At 34.8% G+C, this 18303-nt stretch overlaps 1 protein-coding gene across 1 annotated transcript in view; it reads right to left on the minus strand.

Moving 5' to 3' along the window:
* DNAH8 (dynein axonemal heavy chain 8) overlaps positions 1–18303 on the minus strand; it is a 138688-nt gene that overhangs the window by 13809 nt on the left and 106576 nt on the right. The window contains exons 72-80 of the mRNA XM_075089890.1: positions 17340–17522; positions 16902–17007; positions 15809–16061; positions 15519–15709; positions 10326–10447; positions 7556–7674; positions 6277–6479; positions 5284–5357; positions 1950–2102 (exon numbers count right to left, since the gene is read on the minus strand). Coding sequence (XP_074945991.1) covers positions 1950–2102; positions 5284–5357; positions 6277–6479; positions 7556–7674; positions 10326–10447; positions 15519–15709; positions 15809–16061; positions 16902–17007; positions 17340–17522 — 1404 coding nt within the window. The remainder of the gene's footprint in view (positions 1–1949; positions 2103–5283; positions 5358–6276; positions 6480–7555; positions 7675–10325; positions 10448–15518; positions 15710–15808; positions 16062–16901; positions 17008–17339; positions 17523–18303) is intronic.

The following is an 18303-nucleotide window of genomic DNA, read 5'->3' on the forward strand; positions in this document are numbered from 1 at the left end:
ACTTATTTACTCTTAAATGAGTTTGAATCAGAATAGGCTACAAAATTCTGTAATACGTATTAGTTTAACATTTTTAACATAGACCTTCAGTTTTTGTTGGTCAGAACCATCCCTGACACTTGTCCATAGGTCCAAGAATTTTAATCAACAATATGGAAGCAACTGCCATGCTTTTCAAAAGGCATCATGTGGTTGTCTATCCCTAATTCAATGACTGAATGATAGAAGAGAACAATCCAGAGTAGATGACAAGAACTCTGTTGTATTTCTGGTCCCAGGACTTCACAGTAAATACAAAGAAATCTCACCCCACCTCAAAGCAAATCTTTGTGTTCAGAGTGGCTACTCTGGACTCTCTGGATATGTCTGCAGCAGTAAATTAGATTTACCTGGGAAGGTTCCTCGGCAGTCTGGTAAGCAGGCATGGAATCTGCATTTGTGGTAGTAAACTGCCACAGCCCCTTGGAATACAGCCCTTTACTTTCATGTGAACTGGCTAATGGGAATAGTTTCTACAGAATTTTAGTTGTCAAACCATGCCTGCAAATTATTTGAAAGAGTGCCAGTTGAAAGAATGCCAGTTAGCACAGGGTTTCAGGTCAGAGAATGTTGTAACTACTTACTGCTATGGCCTACTGCACTCCAGTGCTGGGTAATGTTCATAGGCACACTTGAATCTGTTAGTTCAGACACAGACTGGCCTTACCAGAATCTGTATTCTTTGAGACAATTTCAAATGCTGGAGGAACCCAAATAAAAATATTTTTTGGCTCCAACAGTAAGTAATTGTCTGACTAGATGAGTAACGTGGCAGCATGCATTGAAAGGGTAGTAAATGCCAGGCTGCCTACAGGCTAAATGCAAGCATGGCTCTGACCTTGTTGACACTTAATGGAAGACACTGGTGAATATGTACTTCACCTTGCAGTTTTACTATCTCCATATTTGTGGTAAAGAACTTCAATTATTTTAAAGGAATGACTTTTCAACTTCAGTCTCACAAACTTATTTCTGGGCTACAGAGCTCAGGCAAGCTGTCTCAGAGATGAGCTCCAGCCTTCTGCAAGGACCTATCTGCACATGAACACACTAGAGCATTGTACTGAATGGGAACACTTGCTAACCAGTCTTTCCACATTTCAGAGGATATCTTGGTCAGTTTTTTATTAATGTTCTCTATAAAAACCCCAAATTATTCTTTCCTTTCTTTTGAGAAAGAGCTGACCTTTGGTTTGTCACTTAATCATTTTCTGGAATCCCTGAATACATTAATATTTTAACAGGTAATGTGACACTGTAGACTGGGAAATCATATGTAAAACATTTGAGATAAATGCAGTGAAGATTCGTCCAGCAACCCCCTCAGTTTTCTATTCTCACTTTTAGCAAACTGTATGTTTATATACCCCATTACTCATAAACACCTTGAAGATGCAGGGCTTAAATGCACTTTGTAAGAGTTATGGTACTGATTAAAATGTCTCCTTGAGATCCACAGAACAACCATTTGTAGTTTATCCAAAGAAAAACAGGTAACTTCTTGGTAGATGATGTTCTTTGACATGTGCTGTCCATGAGTGTTCCATCCTCTTTATCCTTTATTTCAGACAGGGAAATCTGGAAGAGTCTAAGAGCATCTGTTCACATTACTCTGTTCACAAAGGCAAATGGTTGGGCAAAAAGGGATGCAGGTAAAGCCTGACAGTTTTGATTCAAATGTTTCTGTGTACAGAATTAGTGTGACTTCACACATATGTAATACATCTTCAAGAACTTTCAGTCACTGGTAAGTAATCTTCCTGTTTAAAGTGGTATTTGCGTTGTAAGGTAAGTTCATTTTATCTTGGGCTTTGGGGTGCTTTTCCCCCCATTTATTTAATTTCCATTTACACACTTAATCTAAATAATTTTGATGGCATAAGGTACCTGAATTTAATATTTGAACAAACCTGTAGCAGCGTAATTGGGAATTTAGGATGTGGTTCAGTAGTTATCCAAATTCGAAAAGTCTCATCCTGTATCTCAGCAGTAAGAAGAGTCTCCAGTAGTTCATCCATAAAATCCAGTCCAAGATGACAATTCTGAAGTAACACCCAGCCTCCCTAAATAAGGATACCGACTGTTACCATATAAAATTGAGAACAATTTATTCATAATGCTAAAACCAACTGTATGAGAATCAAATTTGGTCTTGCATGTTTGGTTTTTTGGGGTTGTGGTTGTGGTTTTTTTGTTTTGGGGTTGTTTTTTTTTTAACTTTCGGTGGATTCCTGAATATGTATTATAATTTGATTTTGTATTAGCACAGTTAAAGCGAATAGGAAAAGTTAGTGCAAAAGTTACTTCCACATCCTATTGTTGAAAATAACATAACCAGAGCCAATATTCTAAGTGAAGTACCAGTGCTACCTAGTGGCAAAAAGAAGTAATTCCTGTCCTCTCCCATCAAAACCAGCGATAAGCAATCCTGCCATCAGCTCCAAGAGAATGTGAGTGAAAAAGTAACAGCTGAAATCTAACCTTTTTTTAAACTTATTACTCAATAAGAAAATCTAATGTAAGTGTAAAGAGGAGGTAACAAGAGTCTAAAACTTTTCAACTGCAATTAGTTTATCTGCAATAAATGGATATGTATGAAATTCAACCTCCGCATATTGATTTCGATCTTATTCAGCTCTCCAGTTGCATGAAAGCTCTATTTTGATTATCATCTCCCTGAACTTCTTATGAATTTAAATTCAATCAGCTTTTGTAGCATCACTTTAGAAGCCTGATGAGTCAGAAGCCTGATATTGAAATGGAGCATTATTTAATCGGTTCTAAACAGTGATGTGTGGATTTCATTACAGCTTGTAATTTCATTTTGGCAATTTTGGTTTAGTTTATTTAAAAAGAAATAACATTTGGTGATATAATTGAAATATTTATGGTGAACTCATGGATACTAAAGAAAAAGGTTAAATGAAGGGGGGGGATTCCCTTCTTCTATGGGGAGCCAATTTTTGAGGAAGATCTTTAATCCATTTGTGACATTTCCAAAGTAATCAGGCTCAGTTTTTAAAAATTATCTACCTGTAACACAGCACAACAGTTTAATCATATACTCTTGGCCAGATGTAGGAAAAAACCCAGATATCTGTCTTCATATTCACGAGTTCTGTTCTGTTCTCACAAATCCAATGTTCGCATATCCCTCCCTTTGTAAAATCTGTACACCATCAAGACATTTCGTTCAGAAATTGTTACTAGTAGCTCTACTAGAGTGCTGTTTAGAGTATCCTTGTGGTTTTAATTGAGGGCAAAGAAAGGCAAGGATGCCCCAGTTTCTAACATTCCAATGAACTGGAAATTCATTATCATTCTAGACAAAAGAACACAAAGAAGTATGAGAGATATATGTTTGCATTTGCACATCATAAAAAAAAAAAGCCATCTTCTATAAAGAGATTTCTTTTTCCTCTTTTTACAAATTGGTTTACATCTATATTCCAGTAGTGGTGTCACAATATTCAGTAGGACTTGAGAGGTTACTGGGATACAATATAGAGAACTTCCACAACCAAGGCTGCATTAGCTAGACAACCTTGGATTATACAGTAATGTCTAGCAAGTGCGCAGTAAAGGCCATACACAAATCTTATATTATTCCATAATGGAGAAACAGAAATGAAGCAGACTGTACTATGGTCAAATGAATAAATATCATCTGGCAAGAGATTTTTTTTTTCCTCAGATGAAGATATCTCACAGATAGCAGGCAATACAATTGGAATTCCCTGAACTGATGCCACCTGACCTTTTCTTTTTTCTGCACAAAACACAGGAAGTCCTGGAAAGGCTTGGAAGCACTTCAGTCTATCAGATTAAGAGGACAGGACTTTGCAGAAGTCTAAAGAACCATTTCCTCATCTTAGTGTGATTAAACATTGGAGAATAAAGTGATAAAAGAACATTTTGTTAGATGGAAATCTGAAATAATCATGATAATGACTCTGCAACAGTCTCAAAAGTACATTCACTCTGTGTTGTGATCTCATTTTCAGTGTTTGTCCTTCCAGAGCTCTCACGCATGAGGACAGATACCCAGGGAATCTAATAGATGTCATGTATTGTGAGGAGTTAAGTTTTAAATCTCATCATGAATCCATCCTTAACTTTTTATCTAACTTTTGATGAATACTCCCACTGTAGGTATGAAAGCATATACTGGTTAACAAATAGGTAATACGGTACCAATAAAATCTTTTACTGAACACAAGTCAGTTCAGGTTCCTTTAGGTGACTATTACAAGCAATGCTGTACTCCTGGTTTAGTAAGGACTAACTGTCAGTTATGGTCAGATGAAAAATTAGTTTTATTTATCAATATAGTTCTTGCAGTCATCTGGTCTCTGTTAGTAGAGATATTCTAGTCCTTCAGAATACTCAAATAAGACCAATTCCCGATATTTTGAGTTTACAGGCAACTCTGGCTGAATGTCTTCATTTGCACTGTCCACAACTCTTTTAAGTGTCCAGCTGACCAGACTGTGCTACCTTTACACTGTATCGATTATATGGAATTTGAGGTGCCATTTACCATCCTTCTGTAGCTGCTTCTTAGACTGCTCATGTTTTTACTGTTTGAGACTATCATCTGCCATAACAAAATACACTACAGTTTTTAAGAGAAAAATTCTTAAATATTGTTTGGATATTCTTAGACTTCCTGGGACTTAAAGCCAAAAGGACTGGCAATTAAAGAAACAAAGAACAAAAAACAATTGCTGGTGAGCAAGAGGCCCTCTCACTAGCACAGATGTGAGGAAAATGTGAGGCAGTATTAGAAGCCAGCGCCTGCTTCTGCATCTACAGGTTTAAGCTATGTGAGCGCTCACCATTTTATGTAGTATAGGCTATGCAACTTCTAGGTCACTCTCGTAGGGGCAGGAGAGGAAAAAAAAGAATGCCAATAAAGAGGTGGGATCTGCAAGTCCTGAAGGATGGAACTATGACACGATGTCCTTTCACCTTTGGATAACAGCATAGTGATAATAAAGTATGTGCTACCTTTGAAAAGCTGCTCAATATTACTGCAGGCAGAAATATTGACCTGAACTCACCGGCACATGCATATCCCAAAGTGGGATGTGTTTAGGCTCAGGCACTCAAGGAGACATTTTTACCCTGAGATATGCCTGATAGTAAGATGAAAATGCAAAATATTAAAGATTACCTGCAAAAGAGGTGCAAAAGAATGCTAAAACAGAAAACCAACTTATACTGCAGGGTTTTTTTTCCTACCTGTTGCATTGACATCTGTATGAATTTGCGTGCATGAACTTCTTGTCCTTGACCCATAGAGATCGTCCTACATTCTAGAACATATTTGACAATACATGATTAATGAACTTACATTCTTCAAAGTAAGAATTCAAATTCAGTCCAAAAAACCAGTGATATAAATACAGCACAATTAAGTACATTTTGTACAAAAATACATACTTCTGAAAATAGAATCTCTTCATCAGCATATTATTCTACTCTGTATACATTTTCTAAACATTGAAACTTTGTAAAATAACATTAAAATATACATTCACAATATTTACAGTGTTTGTAGAAGTGAAAGACTGTGACTAATGTTATTATTGCCAATGGGAATTTGTGCCAAATTTTAATGAAGCCATGGTATTTGAAATATGAACCCAGATTTTTCTTGAAATATAGGTAATGAAGCCACATAAATAAGAACAATGCCTAATTGCAAAATTGCATTTGTGAACTTATTATTGTGACTAATATAATTAATATATATATCTGTGTCTGACTCAGTTTGTATGCATGAACTTTCAAAATTTCCACGCAATGTAGCCATAAAGTCCAGAATATACAAATGCAGATCCTGTGGGTATTTTTTGTTACAAAGTAATCTTGTAAGCAGATTGCTGATTTTTATGTTACCTCCAGTGAAGAGTTAAAACAAGAAAACTGTATAGTTGCCATGCAAAAAAAAAAAATTTAATATTGTCTTATAGTTAGGAATTAAAAAAATGTCATCACTGGGAAGGATGATAACAATTTATAAAAAAAGAACAGAAAACATTACTGTTCAACAGCACACAGAATGACCCTCACCACACCATTAAAATATTATTTTATCTCTAAGATGATGGTTCAGGACCAATGAATAGTACAACACAATTTAAGAAACACTTCTCAGAAAAAAAAATCTCTGAAATTACTTACATTACCCTTCTGTATCGTAACACATGACAATGAATAATTACTTCATACCTAATTTATGCTTCCTAGCCAAAGAATCAATCTGAATAGTTGGGTCAGAACCCATAGATAAGAAACAGATGAGAGGTGTTCGTGTGTCACTTTCCTCCCAAGTTTCTTCTAAATTCAAAATGACTGGTTCTATATATTTCTCATCCAAGGAATTTGCAATGTATTTTCTGGCTTGGGAAAGCGTTCGGTCTGGACACCAAGACCTAGAAATAAAAATATATACCAAGATACAAATTCAATGCCTCTTCCTGTTCCAAAGACCAGACTTAAATTAGAAATTCTATTTTTATCAAATAGAGATTTCTGCTTCATAATCTGTAGGCTTGGCTTTACAGATATAACAATAGACAGTGCTAGTAGTCTTCCCTCTACTTATGACTGTTTAATACTTTTTGGTTGCTTACAATTTTGCCTTAAGTAAACCCTTTGCACTGTAATTTTCTGTTCTGGGTACCTTTATCAGGTTGGGACATTCTTCATTTTAAACAGAGCTTTTGTATCTGAGGATCCACGTAGGGAAATGTAAGATCATTTTGCCCTTTAGTAAAATTCTGCAGATGTTTCATTGAGTCTGTTAGTCTTTTAGGGAACAGACTCAACTCTTATGCACTGGATTGCATTTGTGTTGGGGATGAGTCTTTATTTTTTCCCAAGGGAAAAAAAAAACCCAAACAGCTACTTTTGGATAAAAGATATGACTTTGCAAAGCTTCAATTTATAGGCTTAGTATTTAAAGGCTTAGGACTTAGGTGCTCCCCATCCCCCATCAGGGTGTATAGGATAGAACAATACAGTACTTCTTCCATCAGGTTCTGGCCTTCTTTACTGCACAGGTTGAATCTGCTCCAAAGAAAAATCACAGTCTAGTAATGAATGTTGGTTTTTTGTAGTATCTCTGATTTATTTGTTGTAGCACTTGGAAAGTATACAATGAACATAGGGAGATATGATCTCATGCATAAACATTTTGAAAACTATCTGAATTATTCTACTTTTTCAGAGGCTTTTTGTAAAACGCTGCAATGTGGTTCCCAGTTTACATTTTTCATTATATAAAAGCAAAGCTATAAAAGTATTTCCTAGAAATAACTTTTTTTAGACTCTTCAGAGGATAGCTCCAAAGTGAGTGAATTAAATCATATTTCATGAGTGATTTAAATAATATTTCATGTCATCCAGAAATTAATAAAAATTACACTATTATGATAATAGTGTACCAACAGACTGAGACACATGATGCAACCATATATGCATTTCTCAATTTTATGAAGATGCTCACCTGATGAGTAAAAGCTTGCGAAAGGTATCAAGTGAATCATTATATCCATCAGGTATAATTTCTTCCTCGGGAGCGTCTTTATCAAACCAACTTTTCCATCCCTTTTCATTACAGGTTATCTAAATTTATTACATTAACACACATATAAATATATTTCATCTGTAGCAAAATCCCCTTGTAAATGTATATTTTAATGAGAGTCTCTAATTGTTTTAGGATATATTACAAACAATATTAAGAGTCTGTAGCATTTAAGACATATGCCATATGAATTGCTATTAATATACTACAGCTAGAAATTTTAGTACTAAGATGCAGGCTCTTAAAACTAAGCAGTTATTCATGGATTCCCCTCCCAAAGGCATGCAGCTACTTAAGAAAAATCAATAATTTGTAGAAGGATTCTATACTACAAGAGAAACACTCTGATTAATTTATTCCTTCTGACCACAAAGTACTAAGAGGAATAGAAAAATCTGTGCCAGTACAGTCCAGCCATACAAAGAATCACAAATTAAAAATAACTGCCTCTTGTAAGCTTTTGACTTCAGAAAATAACCCTGACCACAAATATGATCATTATTTAGGCACCTCTTAGAACCCACGACCTAATAGGACAAGGGATACCGGTGGACAGAACACAGTGAAAATTGCTATGCAGTTGAGGACTTAATGCAGTGACTGAGAAGTAGAAGTGTCAGCTACTGCAATATTCTCAGATCACTGGAAAGAGAACAAGGAACACACTGATACCATCTGTTCTGAAATACAGTTCTATATGCTTATTATAAAACGAAGCTCTGTCCAGTTGACTGACTTGGTTTCAAATAGAGGTAGTTTCAAAACAACCTACACCAAGCATGGGCTGGGAGAGGAGTGAAAAACAAACATATAGGGACCTCTTCCAATGACATATTTCCTGTAATGAAACTCATTCACAGAGATTCACCAAATTCGTCAGACAGAAACACCAAATGTCCCTTTCTGAACTGTAATCCAAGTCTGAGAAAAAACTTACTTTAAAAGCAAATAGCTCATTTCTACATGGACTGACATCAACGAACACATGCTATGAGAGTATTCAGAGGAGGTACCTTCTCAAAGCTAGGCTACGGCGAGAGATAGGTTGCTGAGCTAAAGGGATTTTTGTTCACTCAGTAAAATCATTAAGCTTTTGTTACATATTTCTTTTTATCATCTCTTACTGAACTACAGCTGGAAGTAGTAACAGTGTGAAAAGGAAGAGGGTCATTAAATGTTTGAATAGAAATATGTCTTTATTAAACTAAGTTAGGTATCTGGGACTGAAGGACTTAATTTTTAGAGAAGAAAAAAAATCACAGGCAACGTCTTGAGAACTGTGCATACCATTTTCAAGCTCTTTTTCTTAACTTTAAATCATTTTATATTTGTATCTAAATGAATAACAATACAGCTGTATTTAATATGATGAGCCCAATAGAACAGCATATCCCATGGATGCAAATAAGTATTAAAAAGATGGTATTTCCATATTTGTGTTTTTTATTCATATCCTAGTTAGCATCCTCCCAGCTTCCATCTCTGCCTATTACTAAAACCACCTAATTGTCACTTTTCAACTTGTAAATATATGGCAATTTTAAGTTAGTGCTAAAGGATTAGTTTAAAAAGAGGCTTTTTGGGGTAACATGGTTGTCTAGGTATTTTGGAGTCTAAAATTTTGTTTGCACCAGTTCTAGAAAAAACTTAGAACCATTAAAATCTACAAATTAAAAGGAAAATACATAAGTCATAACCCCATGGCTAAATTTAAACAATGTTATAAGCGTGCAGCAGCATGCATTTCAGGTTCTGGTGCCCTAACAACCCAGTGAAGGCTTAGCTAGAATTCCTCCCATTTCCTCCTAACTCAATATCCTGTTTTGATACCTCCAGAAACCAAAACCTGGAGGAAATGGGCTGGTATGTATCCATATCTTGCCTTGATACAGAGTTGGGAAACAGCCAGGACCACTTCCAGGTACACCATATAGGTAAAATCTCTGCTACCCTTCAAGGCACTAAAGGCTGTCACAAAATGGACTTCGTTGACCAAGGCTGTAACAGCAAGAACTTAATCCTGATTATCAGCCTGATTAACAAGGATTGGTTAGGAGGTACAGAAAGGAAATACTTAGGGGGTGTTTTAACTAATCTAAAAAAAGATAAATTTACCAAAATAAAGAAAATAATTGATACACAAGTCACAAGCTTATGTGCACGTAAGCTCATGTATGTCTTAATAAAATAAATAGTACTTTTATAGCTAGCTCATCATATCTGAATAACATGTTCACCTTGGAATGGAAATAAGCCTTTAAAAACAAGCAGCAAATCATTTACCTGTAAAAGTCTGTCAGACTTAGGAGGTAAAACACTGTAACTTAAAACCTGGCACTCATAGATTAACTTTCTGAGCCTTTTTGATACCTCTACTTTTTTTCCTTTCTCCTTATTTCTGTATCTCTCTCACTGGCTTCCTTTTTCACTATTTCTTTGCTCCTGTTCTCTTCTCTTTCTACCTCAATGACTATAACACAAAATACAATAAAGCAGATTAAAGAAAAAAAAGTAGAGCAAATATACCTCAATTCATGCTAGCTATCTGTTCATTTCTATGCCTTTATTCTGTATTCTCTGGCCTTGTTCTTAACTACATCTCTTGGGCATTCTCGATGTAAAATATGGGAGAACAATTATGATAGGAAAACTGGTTATTAACATTAAAAATATAATTAGTAGATATCACCTGACTCAAAATTTCTGCAAACTGTGGAATTTTGCTCAATTCCACTAGGTTTAGCCACATCACATCAAGAATCCAGCGGAAAGGTTTGGATGGGCAAGCCTGTAGATCCAGTGCTGCACCTCCTGTAGATAGAAACATTCTGATGAAATACACATGGTATTGCAGGTGTCAAGATATATTTGACATTTCTTTTTAAATTATGTTTTCTGGCCCATGTAATTTTCACTGGGGTACTAACTGTACTCTTGTGTACTTAGCATTTATTTCATAAGTTCCTAGGGTAATTTAGTCTGGAAGGAACCTCAGGAGGTCTCTACTCTAACCTGCTCAAAGCAGAGTCAGCTATGGGACAAAATCAGGTTTTTGTTCTGTCTGGTTTTGAAAATCTCCAGGGATGGAGACTATACAACCTTTCTGGATGATGTGTTCTAATGTTTGCCTCTCCTCATAATGAAAAAAATTCCCCTTACACACACTTGGAACCTTTCTTTTTTTCAGTTTATTTCTGTTGTCTCTCATCTTCCTACTGTGCACCACTGTGAAGAGCTAGGCTCTGTCTTCTTAATGGCCTTCTCATAGGTGTTTGAAAGCTACTGTCAGGTCTCCCCTAAGCCTTCTGTTCCCCCAGCTGAACAAGCCCAGTTCTTTCAGCCTCTCATCTTAGATCATGTGCTCCATATAGTTTGTTGTTTTAAGTTTATACAATGATACTGATTATATTTTAAGTATGGGAATTTCTTTAATGATCTATTTTCATCTCTGTTGATAATACAGTAAAGAAAGTTTTGTATATGTTTGAAAGATAAAAATATTCCTCTGAAGAGCTTCCCTTAGATAGTCCATATTTGATCCCACTATTCCTGAAAAGAAAAGAAATTGAAAAGAAAGTCTTCTTTTCTCAACTGCAAGCTTCTATCTCTTCTCTAATGAAATGCATAGTTATAGTAGCCAAAGAACATTACACATGTTAACAAAGTAATCTCCTGGGGTCATTGGAAAAAAAACCTCAAACACAACAAGATAAGAAAGAAACTGAACTGATGGAATCAATCAATCCCAGACCAGACTAACATGCACAAACCATTTTAAATATCATATATAAGCCCAGATAGCCAGTAGATGACACACGCTTCACATCCTCTGATACGCAACTGAAGAGGAAATACAAAGGAACACCTCTGGGATACATCTGCAGTCCAATTTTAGAGAGATTAACTTTTAACTTTTTATCATAATTAACTTTTTATCATCATTTTCTTCTTGCAGCTGCTTCTTCTACAGTCCTCCACAAATTAATTAATGTCACTTCTTGAGAAAACTAGAGGGTGTTGTTAGAGTGCTTTCCAGAGCTAAGATCATTTATTCATTTATGTGACTGGTATAACGAATTTCACCACTTGCTAGAAACAAACTAAAAAATCACCTTGGAATAATAAGTATTATTTTTAGGCACTTTTATGTATGTAAGTGTATACATAGTCTATATGTGTGAGCTGTAATTATTTCAGTACTTCCAAATTATACATACATGGAAGTATGTTCCAAAACCTACATACATAAATGTATATGTAGTTGCTTTTCAATTAACATATTAATGCTTTTACAAACAGTGTCTAATTATTCCATAGATTATCAAGAGGCTTTAACACAGAGATTGTTTATCTTATTCTGCACCCACCTCATCCTCAAATTCTCCATGAATGAGATGAAGAGAAAATGAATCATAAAAGCAAGAAGGAAAAGAACAGAAGGCAAACTTATCATTGGAGTGAAAAGGAGATTAGAATATTAATTTCTTAAACAAAGCACAAATATTATTATTTAAGAAATTATTAGGAAGACATTATATATAGTGTTTTTGATGCAGACAAAGAACTAAGACTTACTTTAAAGTTCTGACACAGTATAGGAAAAAATTATGGCACTGCAAATGCTATAATGCAACAAATTCTTTCTGATTTTCCTGAAGTCTGTTCTGCTTGCATTATAGAATTTACAGGGAAAGACTTGATTCCTTGAGACATTTTCCTGCAGGCTTCCAGGATGCAAGAATTTTATTTGTATTATCATTGATGATTTTCAAGAAAAAGCAGTTCTGTTTCTTTTAAAAGAATAAACAAAATTCAGAAAGACTAAGTATTTTCTTAGCTACTTGAGTATCCTTAAGTAGAAACACAAGAATCACCTTGCTGAATCTGGACATTAGGATACCAATGGGAACAATTAATATTAAAAGAAAGTAAAAGTTTAAATGAGTGGGCAGTAAACAGATCTTAGGGAAGTTTTGGCTTAATTTTTGAGACAGACTTATTCAATGAAGAATGAGAATTACAAAAGTGTAAACAATGTGTTTCTCATTGTAATATTTGATATTCTTGCTATTAATACACACACCTAATCTTCTAATAAATCCTGCTAAGCTCTTATGGTTAGCCATTGGCTATGTTAATAAGTTAAATATGCAATGCCTGAAAAAGCCTTTCCTTTCATTAGTTTTCATTTGCCATTCACAGGCCGAAAAGTTCAAGCATCTAGAAAAATTTGTGCAATGCTTTCCTCCACATATGGATACAGTTAGAAATAACCAAGAAACAGAATTAGAAAGTATTAATATATGATTTGAATGTTTTCATGAAGGGCTGATTAAAGCAAACTCTTGTTCAAGAATGTGAAGTTCCTATGTACAAATCCAAATTATCTCTGACATGCAAAAATGTAAAGCTACTTCATGTGCTTTCATTACAACGTATTCCTACTGTTGTGCTTTTTGTACTTCCCTTTACCTCAGGGATGACAAGCTTCAGTAGCCTCACAGAAAGAAAGGGCTGCTACATGAAATCTGAGGTGCAAATAGTGATTTTCCTGCATTTCCTGTGACTACCTGTTAAAGTTTGCTTCAAGCATCCTCTTATGTCTTTGGCATTAGGATGTATAGTTTGAAATAATTGCCTGGGATCCATGTGTGGATCCCAGAATTTCCATTTAGTGTCTGAAAACTGAAATAATGGAAATCAAAGAGGGGATAACAAAAAGCATTTACACAAATCTGTAATCCATTATTAGCATTATTATTATTACAAAATGATACCCTGTTCCAGAATCACATCTTTTGCAAATTTAATACAATAGGCCAACAGGAATATTTCTGCAAATTATTGAATTCTGTGAGAGAATCACAATCACTTCAGCCAAAAAGACTTTTCTTAATTTTAAGACTTAATCATTAATTGTCCACAAAATAGCACACCTGGCAATATTTCTGGCTTTTAAGTCAACAAAGATTTTTTGCAATTCCTCTGTAATGTGTTCTCGAATATTTATGTAGCTGCTTAGCAAAATGTATTTTCTGCTAGAGAAGATCATATTCTTCACTTGTGCCTGTCCCCCACTTTCTACTGGTAAAGGAGACAGCCTACCTAAGTGTCAAGATACCTACAAAATTGTCAATGAACTCCTTAGATTTTCTCATATATTTTGGATTTTGTTTCTTTCTACAGTTTTGATAATTCTATGCCACAATCGTGGGAGGCTATTTTTCTATAATCTGGGGACTATAGCATTAAAATATTCAGGAAGGGCCTAGTGTTTGGCTTTAATGGAATACAGTGAATAGAATGAAATTCAATTATGTACTTTAGCAGAAGTAAAGATCTAGAGTTGATAATCTCCTGAGACCAGCTGAATAATGAGTTCTAGAGACGTTTTCATTTCAAATAGCAATGTTTATTTCACTAAGACATCCCCTAATAATATGGCTGATGATAAGCCATGAAAGCTGTCCTGGAAAAGAAATGGAAAGAAGAGGAAGAGAGATTTATTTTCCAAATAAATCCTTTCTTCAGCTGCCCAACAATGTTTGGTAACATGGCATGCATTTTGCACTAAGAACTGCTCATCTAGTGAGGAAAATCAAAGAATTCTTTCATTGCAGAAGATACCTACCTAAGAGTCCAGGACAATTTGATTAGACATCTGCCTACTTCCCAATCTGATTTAATATCATGTGAATAATTACAGAAAATCTAATGTTACTTTGGTGTCATTTTATACACCAGAAGAATTTCTCAGTGTCATTTTATACACCAGAAGAATACACTATCAAGTCAACCGTGGTAAAGCTAGACAGGAAATCGCAATTATATGTTCTAGACAAAAATTGCTAAAAGTACTCCTGTATTTTATTACAAATTCTCGTCAGTTACGAAGGGGTAAGTGACCACCTTCTATTTCAGATGCCCATGGTATATCTTCCTTCGGCAAAACAAGAATCCATGAGCTCAGAAACCAAGAAATATGGTTCCCTGTCTAATGCTTTACACTAAAGCAGACAGTTAACTTTGAAAGTATTTCCAAGCATTCCCTGCCTGACATCATTGGTAAATTGGTAGCTGGATATCATTCTCAAAGGGTAAAACCATTATGAGAAACTGGAAAGCAAAACAAAAAGTGAATTTAATCTTGTTTCCTACCCATTTGATTCATTAAAGGCAGATAATGATCTTCAAATCTAGGTTCACTACTTTGACATTTGACCTGTGCAAGATTCATTTGAACACTGTAAAATTCAAACAGATTTTATTTGGACCTCTGCATAAGCAATCGTGATCACATATTTTCAGCAGAGGCACAAATTCACAGAGTACAGAGGAGGCAGACCTGGCCCATTGGGCCACAGAAACACACTACGTTCTCTAAAAGTTAGCTGGTTGGAAAAAGTCAGAGAAAGCTCAAGCTGAAACTGGTAAAAGACTGTCTTTATGTGGAGTTGTTCTGGCAACTTAGAAGATAGCTTTATTCAGCTCCGTCAAAGCAGGGAAGCAAAAGAACAAAATACAGAAATAAATAAAAAATTACAAAAATCATAAATAAATAAAATAAAAAATAAATAAAAAATATCCTTATAAAAATAAGGATACCAATATAATACAAAACCACACAATTATTAAACCAATTGATGGAGAGGAGTAGAACCATCACTCATCTTGACGTCAGGATAAAACACAGCCTGGGTAAATGGCAGAAGTAGAACTGTGATGAGGAACTGCGTCTACCTTCACTGGACTACAGCAGGGATAAGGACAGAGGCAGCTCCCACAGAACTGCATGGTAGAAACCATGCAGCCATACTTTGAAATGGTGTAAAAGTTAAAAAAATTGAAATTAGCTCTACATATAACAGTTTTTTAAACTTACCTCTAATAAGTGCATAGAATTCTCTGTTTTTTATATGTCCTCTCTCAAGATCAATTTTTAATGTCAGGAGGAGGGTAAAGAGGAATTTGTGGTTTTCATACAAGCCTCTAACAGAATATGAGTAAGTTTCAAAGGTAAGATACTCAATTATGTTTGAGATTCTTTTCTGAGGTAAAGGAGACTTCTTAGATCTGAATCATGAACACAAAGCACAAAGAAAGCATGTTAATAACAGCAAATACATCAGAAAGACAAACATCTGAATAGTAGAAAAATCTGTGTCTTCCTACTTGGCCATGGATTGATCAAATAACTTCAAGAACTGAGCCAATGAAGTTTGATACATATTATTGACCATGCTCATTTCTGTAATAAGAAAATAAAGAATGCTTCCACGTGTTGCAGCAGGTCGATATTCCTCCTGAGCAGTGTTAATCTTCACTTCAGTTTCTGCTGCCACAGACAACTTTTCAGCTACTTCAGCAGCTGTTTGCTTAGTTGTTTGCAGAACATCAATCAAAGATTCATCATCTACTAGTGAACCTAAAAATTAAAATATTGGATGTTTAAGACATTTTTATAATAATTTTTGCACATTATACATGTAAAAATAGAAAGGCCAAATTACAGGAATTATAAAAAATGGAAATTATTTACTGAATTGCAGAAAGCTTTTAAAATGGAGACCAAACAAGACATGTAACACTAAAAACTGTTTTTATGTTCAACATGCTAAACAAATGCATACAACCTCTGTCACTATGAATATATCTATGCCAACAGCCTTGCAGCATGCACTAGAGAAGTCAGCTTTCGTATGTATGTAACATACATATGTACATATGACGTACAGAGTATTCAATTATTTTAAAGCCTGTTGATTGGTACACTCAAAGTCCAAAAGACTTAGGGTCCTAAATGCAATGGTCACACAACAGTATTCATGCATCTCAAGTATTTACTAATCAATTTCCTGGAAGTTACCAGCTTCTTTTTCCACCAAAGAGACAGTAATTGATCATACACAGGCAAAAGACTTTCAACACCATTTAAGCTAAACCCATTGAAAATGCAAAGTACAACGGGGAAGCATTTGCTTATGATCAGATATATTATCTCATCTGAGGGGCAGAAGAAATTGATTTGTTTCACAAAAATTGTCTAGGTGTCACAATACTTAGTGCCTAGGGTTGCATATAGTGGCATGCTATAGTACCAAATCCCTCATGTGCTGGTAAATCACTGTACTTCAAATTTCTACTGTTGGATGTTCTCTTATTGTATCTTGGATGGATAAACTTCTGTATGGAAAGGTTCTAATGTGAATCAGCTTAATCTGCCTAATCTGCTTAATCCTGGTTCCTTTACACTTCGATACAGAACCTCTGGTTGTACTTAGTTTGTACAAAAGATTGTCTTCCAGTTCTTTCATCTTCCTCTTATTAAAAGTTACATCTTCCATGAGTTTAACTCGTTCTGCCTCTAGTTCCTATTATTAAAAAACAAGAAAATGGCATGACACTTTATGGACTGTAGCCATGAATCATACCTAAAATTCAGTTGCTGTTTTTTCAAGTTCATGAAATGTGCATTTTACTTTTTCAGGTATCTAAAACGTGTTTTTATAACATTTTTTTTTAAGCAGAATTTTTTCAGTACCTTATGAAGTATAGTTATTTAGAAATTTCTATACTGCATCTGAACCACATTTTAGAAAATGGTTGATCTTGTTTTTCCATTTGTACATTTATTTTTCCTACACACTAAAAACAGTTAAAACAAATTAAGCATCACTATGGTTTGTAGGTACTGTTAGTTTACCTGTTTTTCAGTAAGAATTACTCTTCTCAGTAACTGATTCTCAAGTCCTTTCATTGTAACAGTAAAATCAATAATTGATGTTTTTGCATTAATTTCAGGGGTGAAAGCAGGATTGGGTAGCTTTGTAGTAATGTACAGTCTAAATGAACTCATGACATCTACTTCCTTATCACCAACTTTCACCTGTGGGGTATGTTAGAATAGTATTAAGCAGAGGAAAATGAGCTTTTTTCAACTCAATAATATTGATCAGAAAAAAAATTACATTATTTAAAATGTCAAAGAGAGGAAGTTAATTTCACAATTCAAATTTGTCATGAAAATAACAATTGATGACCAAACATAGGAGTTGTGGTACATTATAAACGTAGCATTCCCCTCCAGGTAAGTAGCAGCATTACTTCCACCATACGTTCTAATTAATGGCTTCAGAATCATTTGGCTTAGGTTTTGTGCTTCTAATAACACCTCAGATGAAGATGGTAGAAACTACTGACTTTGGAAAAATCATTGTTCTTTTGTGTTCAAGGAAAAATATAAATTATTTGATCCAACAATGGAACACAAATTATTGGAAATTAATTCTATATTTATTAAGACTAAGTGGATCTTAAAGAACTTTCTAAAGGAACTATAAATTTATTCAGATTTCTCCATAGAAATCTTCGTAGAAGTTAAGATATGCCAAATCTGCAGTCAAACTTGGAAGTTGAATGTGCACAAGGAAATCTGAACACTGTGTATGACCCTCTAAGGCCACTTCAAATACCTGGCTGAAGAAGGACTAGGACCAAAAAACTCCCTTATTGTTTCCTCTGACATGCAAAATAAAATTACTACACAAAAATAGTAATAATTTTATTTTCATTATCGTCAACAATATGGTCTACCACCTCTCATATACCCCAGCCAGTTAATTAAGACTATTTGAAAAAAATACATATGGAAATACACAGCGTGTGCA

This window comes from Phalacrocorax aristotelis, chromosome 3 (genome assembly GCF_949628215.1).
Source record: "Phalacrocorax aristotelis chromosome 3, bGulAri2.1, whole genome shotgun sequence".
Taxonomy (NCBI): Eukaryota; Metazoa; Chordata; class Aves; order Suliformes; family Phalacrocoracidae; genus Phalacrocorax; species Phalacrocorax aristotelis.